Source organism: Myotis lucifugus, unplaced genomic scaffold (genome assembly GCF_000147115.1).
Source record: "Myotis lucifugus unplaced genomic scaffold, Myoluc2.0 scaffold_3785, whole genome shotgun sequence".
NCBI classification, from domain to species: Eukaryota; Metazoa; Chordata; class Mammalia; order Chiroptera; family Vespertilionidae; genus Myotis; species Myotis lucifugus.
Window position 1 is genome coordinate 6,103 of NW_005874833.1, and position 8,321 is coordinate 14,423.

Here is an 8,321-nt window from a genome sequence, read left to right on the forward strand (position 1 = left end):
CCTGGGACAGCGTGGAGCACGGAGTGACATGGCGTCGTAACCAATCTGGAGCCAAGGGACCTTGGTGTTCCACCCGGCGAGACCTTGCAGTCGCCAGGAAGGAGCTGTCTGTGTGGCTGACGGACAGTGCCCGCCCAGGACCGGTGTGAGTGCGTGCCTGGGTCCTGTCCCCCGTGCAGAGGGATCTGCAAGGACAGGCCCGCAGCTTCCTCCTGCAGGACGGGCGACAGGCGGGCCGAGAGCTCACTCGGCTCTATGTCGTCCTCCGAGTTTTCTTTCTTTCTTTTTTTGTGTGCAATGAACATATATTACTCGTATCATTAAGATAGAACATTTTTGCCCTAACCGGTTTGGCTCGGTGGATAGAGTGTCGGCCTGTGGACTGAAGGGTCCCAGGTTGGATTCCGGTCAAGGGCATGTACCTTGGTTGCGGGCACATCCCCAGTAGGAGGTGTGCAGGAGGCAGCTGATCAATGTTTCTCTCTCATCGATGTTTCTAACTCTCTATCCCTCTCCCTTGCTCTCTGTAAAAAATCAATAAAAATTTAAAAAAGATAGAACATTTTTTCTCTGTGAAAAGAAAAAGGTACCAGACAGGTGGCAGTTTCAGTTAACCTTTGAAAAAGGAACCGGGCCCGTGGGGGACAGGGACAGGGACAGATGTCTTTTGAGTCTGAGAATTAGGCTGAGCCGCCACTTCCTCCCTCCCAGCGGTGCGGGGCCATTGGCTGTGGACCGGTCACCAGATGGCTCCCAGCCTCCTCGTCCTCCCCCGGGCCCTGCCCCAGGGACAAAGGCAGGGCCTGGCCCCCTGGCGGCCACAACCTCTGCAGCTCTGCTCCCTGTGTCCTGCTCCTCTCGGCCTGTGGTCCTTGCCTGAGCAGAGACCAGCAGTGGACGGAGGTGGGGAGCTGGGGACTGCCCAGACCCTACTGGCTTGGAATGCAAATGAAGGGGGACAGAAATAGACCTTTAAAAAAACATTTGTATTGATTTCAGAGAGGAAGGGAGAGGGAGAGAGAAACATCAATGAGAATCACTGATCACCTGCCTCCTGCATGCCCCCCACTTGGGATTGAGCCCACAACCCCGGGCATGTGCCCTGACCGGGAATCGAACCGTGACCTCCGGGTCCCTAAGTTGACACTCAACCACTGAGCCACGCCCGGCCGGGCAGAAATAGACCTTGCCGAACCCCACTCAGCCGGATTCAGTCTCTGCCCTGTGACTTAGTGTCCGGGGTTAGGTTAGAACCAACTTTGGCAGATTGTTCTCAGTCCGGGCTGCCCGCCCTGGCACCTGGGTCTCCACGTCCTCTCTGGTTCTCTACACACCCGTGTCCCCCTCCCCATCTCCTTTCCAGCCACCCCGCCCGCCTGCCCACCATGGCCTCCGCAGACAAGAATGGCGAGAGCGTCTCCTCTGTGTCCGGCAGCCGCCTGCAGAGCCGGAAGCCGCCCAACCTGTCCATCACCATCCCGCCGCCCGAGACCGCGGCCCCTGATGAGCACACCAGCATGCTGCCCCAGGTGAGGGCGGCCGGCTCCCGTCCGCCACAGGTGCCAGGTGTGCCCGGGGGACACCTCCCGGGCAGTTCCGCTTCCTGGAGGAGGCTCCGTCCCCAGCACGGCTGCCCGAGTGGCCCCAGACTTAGGCCTGTGCCCCTCTGTCCGAGCCCCAAACAGCGCAGGGACTGGGCCCTGCACTCAGGAGCGCCACCTCACGGCGGTAAATGGGAGCTGCTGTCCCGGGGACAGGCTGGGCCGTCCCACCTGGGACTTGGCTGTTTCCATCTCCTCGCCCGGCCCTTCCGGGGGGCGTGGGCTGTCTGGTGGGACTTGGGTGAAGGGGCACGTGTGTCCTCAGCCCCAGCAGCCTGACCTCAGCGCCTGCTCCTCGGAGAGAACAGAAACGAATCAATGTTTCCAACCGGCTGGACCCCGGTCCATAAAGAGCTCATTGAAGACGGCTCGGCGCAGCGTGGGCTCCGCGCAGCCTGGGCATAAAGGGGCTGTGTTGGTGCCGCCCGCTCACCCACGGGTGCTTTCAAACACACAGCGGCAGGCCGGGCGCCGTGGCGTGACGGGGGAGCGCTGAGTGAGGAGGCAGGGAATGCACGCTGGGGTTTTCTGAAAAACATTAGAAAACGGTGATTTTGACCCTCGAGATGAAAGCTACTCGGGGGTGTAAGTTGGGGCTGAGGTTTGTTCTCAGAGGTTTCATGTTGGGAGCCGGGAGCCGGGCTCCGCGCGTGCGCACGCCCACCCTCTGCGGCCTCCCGCCCCCCACAGAGGCCCAGGAACCCCACCTTCCTGAAGAGCGTCAGCCTGCAGGAGCCCCGGGGACGATGGCACGAGGGCTCCGAGAAGCGCCCCGGCTTCCGCCGCCAGGCCTCCCTGTCTCAGAGCATCCGCAAGTGAGCACGCCGCCCGCCCGCCCGCCTGCCCGGCCTGTCCCTGTGTCCCCGTGTCCCGTTCTAGAAGGCGCAGGCTGGCCTTAGTGAACGGCCTCTCCCTCAGGGTGGACGGGGAGTCTAACACCGTGTTGCAGGTGGGAAGCTGGGGCGCAGGGGCATGTGCCTGCGTAGTCACAGGTGGATTCTGAGGGGTTCGAGGGGCTGGGGTGGCCACTGCCGCTCAGAGTGGCTCCCAGGGGCCAGCCCAGCCCCGCTCCTCATGCTCTGGATGCTTCTCCACCTCTGCTCCTCTGGCCACGGGGACCGAACCTGCCCCTGACACTGCATACATGTGCCCTTCACCTTGTCACCCCCTGCACACATGCCCAGTCACCTGTCATCCACTCTTTACACACATGCCTTGTCACCTTGTCACTCTCTGCATACACACGTGTGCCATGAACTCTCATCACTTCCCCTGTGCACACATGTGCATGGTCAGCTCTGGTCACGCCCTGCACATGCACATGACCTGTCCCCTCCCTTCACACATTCGAGGTCACCTCTCGTCAGCCCTTACACACGTGCACGGTCACCTCTTGTCACAGCTGCATGCACACGTGTGCCATCAACTCTCACATCGCGTCCCCTGTGCACACGTGGGCACGGTCAGCTCCCGTTACCCCTCCGCACGCGCGTGCCCTGTGCTAGTCCTCGTAGCCTCGCGGCCGTGCATGTGCGCGCGCACACCGCCCCCTCCGTCCGCAGGGGCACCGCGCAGTGGTTCGGGGTCAGCGGCGACTGGGAGCTGGAGCGGCAGCACTGGCAGCGCCGGAGCCTGCACCACTGCAGCGTGCGCTACGGCCGCCTCAAGGCCTCGTGCCAGCGCGACCTGGAGCTCCCCAGCCAGGACGTGCCTTCCTTCCAGGACAGCGAGTCTCCGAAGCCCTGCAAGATGCCCAAGGTGGGCTCCATCCGGCCGAGCGGGCGGCGGGCGCTTCGCCAGGGGCCCGGCCGCTCTGCTCACCGCCTCCCTCCCGTCCAGATTGTGGACCCGCTGGCCCGAGGCCGGGCCTTCCGCCACCCGGACGAGGTGGACCGGCCCCACGCCCCACACCCACCGCTGACCCCCGGGGTCCTGTCGCTCACCTCCTTCACCAGCGTCCGCTCTGGCCACCTGCCCCGCCGGAAGAGGATGTCTGTGGCCCACATGAGTTTTCAAGCGGCCTCTGCCCTCCTCAAGGTGAGGCCGCCCTGCCTCTGCCCACTCTCCCTCCCGCTCCCCACAGCAGCCCCCAAGAGCCCACCTCGGCGCCTCCCTCTGTGCCCAGGGCAGTGGATGCCTGGGACCCCTGGGCAGAGGGAGGGCCTGCAGCCCAGCAGCTGGGCCCACGTCCCAGCCCCCGACTCCCTCCTGCGCCCCTGCAGCTCTCTGGCTTGGGAAACTGGTTTTGCACCGATGGGCTGTGAAGCCGGTGCCGTGTTCCTGGCCCTCGGTGCTCTGGGCTGATCGCACCTTCGAGGCGCTATCCCCAGAGGGAGGGCTTGACGGCCCCTTTGGTGTCGGGGGCGCCCGACCCGGCCTGATGCCCATGCCTCGGCCCTGTGCACAGGGGCGCTCGGTGCTGGATGCCGCTGGGCCGCGGTGCCGGGTGGTCAAGCGCAGCTTCGCCTACCCCAGCTTCCTGGAGGAGGATGCAGTTGACGGGGCAGACACATTTGACTCCTCGTTTTTTAGTAAGGCAAGCATGGGGCGCGGGCCCTCGGGGCAGGGGACCGGGTGGCCTGGGAGCTGGGCGGAGTGACCTGGCCCTGACCATCCCCTGCCAGGAGCCCCTGAGGGACCCAAAGGCCCATTGGTGGGATGGATGTGCCACCTTGGGGCACTCCCAGGTCCCTGTTTTTCTGTCAGAGCGAGGATCTGGGGGTGGGGCAGGGTGTCCCCCAGAAAAGTCAGCCAGGGCCAACACATGCACCTTCCACTTCCCTCCCGACGCGCCTGGCTGGGCCTGCCTTTGACTTGAGCGGTGCCGGGCAGAACTGGGGACCAGGACCCCTTCACGCTGCCTCTGTGTGTGTCCGCCACCCCCCCCCCCCCAGGAAGAAAATGAGCTCCATGCCCGACGACGTGTTTGAGTCTCCCCCACTCTCCGCCAGCTGCTTCCGGGCGATTCCGCGCTCGGCCTCCCCCGTCTCCCCCGACGGGGTGCAGGTCTCTCTGTGAGTTCTGGGCGGCCCCTCCTGCAGGAGGAGGGAGGTGGCAGAGCTGGGAAAGGACTCCCCAGAGCCCGGGGATCTTGGGGGGGGCGTCCCAGACCACAGGTCCCTCCTGGGCCGCGTGAGGTGGCACTGGGCTGAGAGCCGCCGTCCCAGCAGGAGGGAGTACGGCCGCACCCCGGTGCCCGTGGCCAAGCGCGGCAAGCGCATCGCCTCCAAGGTGAAGCACTTTGCCTTCGACCGGCAGAAGCGACACTACGGCCTGGGCGTGGTGGGCAGCTGGCTGAACCGCCGCTACCGCCGCAGCATCAGCAGCACGGTGCAGCGGCAGCTGGAGAGCTTCGACAGCCACCGGTGAGTGGCGGGCGCGTTCCTGGGCCGTCCACTCCGGGAGCGCTGGGAGGGGCCTCTTCTCCACCGGGACTCCCCACTTCCCGGCCTCCCAGGAAGCGGTCCGTCAACAGCATCCATTGAGCACCAGCCCGCAGGCCCTACAACGGAGCCCCGACAGAATGCAGCAGGGCGGGCTGGGTGGGTCAGAGGGACAGTTAGACCCCCAGCCCCAGCCATGAGTGAGGGGACTTGGGGGGGAGGGGGACACATGCAAAGACCTTGGGGGAAGCCAGAGAATGGGGAGGGGCAGTTCTCGCAGAGTAGACGATTGACAGTGACCCAATAGAGATTCGATCCCAAATTACAAAGCGCTAAGTAATAACAAGTGTGGCCAGTGTCCTGAGGAGGGGGGCGGAGAGCGGGAGGGAGCAGTTGGGGGTGCGGTCAGGATGAGCAGCAGTTAGCTGGCTGAGGAGAAATGGGACGAACCTCGCTGACAGAGGAAGCAGCATGTGCAAAGGCCCTGTGGCTGCCAGGAACTGCAAGAGGAGAGGAAGCCTGGGAGGTGGGTGGGCCCAGCAGGGCGTTGCCACCAGTGGGAGGGGCCGATGTTAGACTCTATCCAGGGCAGCGAGCGGGAAGCCACCCAAGGGTTGGGAGCTGGGAGAGAGACGCGTAGAGGTGGCATTTGGAAGCTGCTGGTGAAGGATGAGTGGAAGAGAGTGGAAGTGCAGGGTGGGGAGCAGGGGGCGCTGAGCGTCGGGGTGCTGACCCAGCCTCTGCCCCAGGCCCTACTTCACCTACTGGCTGACGTTCGTCCACATCATCATCACGCTGCTGGTGATCTGCACGTACGGCATCGCGCCCGTGGGCTTCGCCCAGCACGTCACCACCCAGCTGGTGAGTTGGGCTGCAGAAGTGGGGTTCCATCCTGGGGTCCCAGCCCCCCGAGAGGCTTCAGCATCACGGGCCATTGAATGCCTCCCACAGCAACAACTGGCCCAGGTGGGAGGGTGCACTGGCCACTGCTTTGCCCCTTGGCCCTTTCCTGGGGGCTGGCCCTGGCACGGAATCCCTGACGCCTCCTTCCACCTCCTTGCACCCCTGCCCAGGTGCTCAGGAACAAAGGTGTGTACGAGAGCGTGAAGTACCTGCAGCAGGAGAACTTCTGGATCGGCCCCAGCTCGGTGAGGGCCCAGGGGACAGCCAGCGTCTCAGCAGGAGCCCTGGGCCCTGTCTCCCCAGCTGGGCAGGGAGGGGTCAGCTTGCCCGTACCCCCCTCATCAGGGGACACCCAACAGAGCTGGGCGCTCACTACCCCCCACCCCCCCAGATTGACTTGATCCACCTGGGAGCCAAGTTCTCGCCCTGCATCCGGAAGGACCAGCAGATCGAGCAGCTGGTGTTGCGGGAGCGAGACCTGGAGCGGGACTCAGGCTGCTGTGTCCAGAATGACCACTCGGGCTGCATCCAGACCCAGCGGAAGGACTGCTCGGTGCGGGCGGGGCCGCCATCCACCCTGGGCCCTACACCACGTCCACTGCCCTGGCCTGGGGGAGGGACCCTTCAAGGGCAGTGACCACATCCCCTCTTCCTTCCTCTGCCCTCCCCAACCTCATGCAACCCTGTCCACACCCCTGCACACCCCTGTCCACACCCCTGCACATGGCCCAGCACTGGAAGGATGCCGCCCTCCCCAACCCAAGCCAGTGAAAGCCGGGTCTTGAGAATGTCACCCAGGGGTGGGGTCCTGAGAAACAGGAAGAGCCCGATCCTGGTGCGTCCCCTGACCTCTCTGGTGGGTGTGGCCGTCCTGGCCTGACCAGCCCCCCTCCCTCCCCCAGGAGACTTTGGCTACTTTTGTGAAGTGGCAGGATGACACGGGGCCCCCCGTGGACAAGTCCGATCTGGACCAGAAGCGGACGTCAGGCGCCGTGTGCCACCAGGACCCCAGGTAGAGTCCCAGGTGGCCCTCGGCACGGCTGTCTGAGAAGATGGGGCTGAGGGTCGCATTGTCTGTGCCCCCCACAGGGACGTTGGTAGTGGGTGTGGCCCCAGCCCCTCATTTTGCCCCCCTCTGGCCTCTCCCTCCAGGACCTGCGAGGAGCCAGCCTCCAGTGGTGCCCACATCTGGCCTGATGACATTACCAAGTGGCCAGTGAGTACCCGGGGCAGAGAGTGGTCTGAGAAGGGCGGGGAGGGGCTCCCGCCACACCACCCACCCGGTCGGTGCCCCGCAGATCTGCACGGAGCAGGCCAGGAGCAACCGCACGGGCTTCCTGCACATCGACTGCCAGATCCGCGGCCGCCCCTGCTGCATCGGCACCAAGGGCAGGTGAGCCGCCCGCCTGCGCACTGCGCTCATGTCCTCCTCGTCCACTCTGGGGCCCTGTGGTGGGAGCAGGACGAAGGGGCACTTCCCCAGAGCCGGGTCTCAGGGGCACCGCCTTCCCACTAGCAGTGCTGGCTGTGGCCAGGCACTGGCGCCAGGCAAGGTGGGCAGGTACTCCGGGCCCTGACACCCCCCCTCCCCCCAGCTGTGAGATCACCACTCGGGAGTACTGTGAGTTCATGCACGGCTATTTCCACGAGGAGGCGACGCTCTGCTCGCAGGTGAGGTGGGGCCTGGCGGGACCCAGTGGGGCTCTGGGCACAAGACGCTGGGCGTTGCCGGGCCGGCGTGGCTCAGTGGTTGAGCGTCGACCTGTGAACCAGGAGGTCATGGTTTGATTCCTGTCAGGGCACAGGCCCGGGTTGTGGGCTTCATCCCCAGTGTGGGGCGTGCAGGAGGCAGCCGATCCATGATTCTCTCTCGTCATTGATGTTTCTCTCTCTCCTTCTCCCATCCTCTCTGAAATCAATAAAAATATATTTATTGAAAAAAAAAAGGCTGATGCCATTTTGGGGCTCAGCCCCATCTGGTTTTCCAGCTGACCTAATAAATTCTTAGTTCTTTACCCCCCCTGCTCCCCCACAAAGAGAAGCCGTGCATGGCAGCTACTGCAGCTGGCCTCACGCGTGCCCTCCTGCAGCGGGTATCGGCTCTGCCCACCCCACACCCGGGCCTCCGACCCAGCCAGGCCCGGCACTGACCCCCTGCTCGCCCCCAGGTGCACTGCTTGGACAAGGTGTGCGGGCTGCTGCCCTTTCTCAACCCCGAGGTCCCGGACCAGTTCTACAGGCTCTGGCTGTCTCTGTTCCTCCACGCCGGGTAAGGCGCCGAGATGCCCACCTGCGGAACCCTGCGGTGGCCGCCCACCTGGACCCCCGCAGAGGCGGCTCCTGGGGCAGGGCGCAGCCCTCCCGCCCAACTCCCCAGAGTGCTTGCAAATCAGGCTAGTCAAACGGGAAAGCTGATGCAAGTTCTCCTTCGCCC

General features: G+C 64.5%; 1 protein-coding gene across 1 annotated transcript in view; it reads left to right on the forward strand.

Annotated features, from left to right (window-relative positions):
- RHBDF2 (rhomboid 5 homolog 2) overlaps nt 1-8,205 on the forward strand; it is an 8,823-nt gene extending 618 nt beyond the window's left edge. Inside the window, exons 2-16 of the mRNA XM_014450790.2 lie at nt 1,364-1,529; nt 2,292-2,416; nt 3,164-3,359; nt 3,441-3,638; nt 4,009-4,131; nt 4,500-4,615; nt 4,772-4,966; nt 5,734-5,845; nt 6,058-6,132; nt 6,279-6,440; nt 6,790-6,899; nt 7,040-7,103; nt 7,186-7,280; nt 7,483-7,558; nt 8,056-8,205. Coding sequence (XP_014306276.1) covers nt 1,386-1,529; nt 2,292-2,416; nt 3,164-3,359; nt 3,441-3,638; nt 4,009-4,131; nt 4,500-4,615; nt 4,772-4,966; nt 5,734-5,845; nt 6,058-6,132; nt 6,279-6,440; nt 6,790-6,899; nt 7,040-7,103; nt 7,186-7,280; nt 7,483-7,558; nt 8,056-8,160 — 1,896 coding nt within the window. The 5' untranslated portion in view covers nt 1,364-1,385 and the 3' untranslated portion in view covers nt 8,161-8,205. The remainder of the gene's footprint in view (nt 1-1,363; nt 1,530-2,291; nt 2,417-3,163; nt 3,360-3,440; nt 3,639-4,008; nt 4,132-4,499; nt 4,616-4,771; nt 4,967-5,733; nt 5,846-6,057; nt 6,133-6,278; nt 6,441-6,789; nt 6,900-7,039; nt 7,104-7,185; nt 7,281-7,482; nt 7,559-8,055) is intronic.
- The last annotated feature ends 116 nt before the right edge of the window (nt 8,206-8,321 follow it).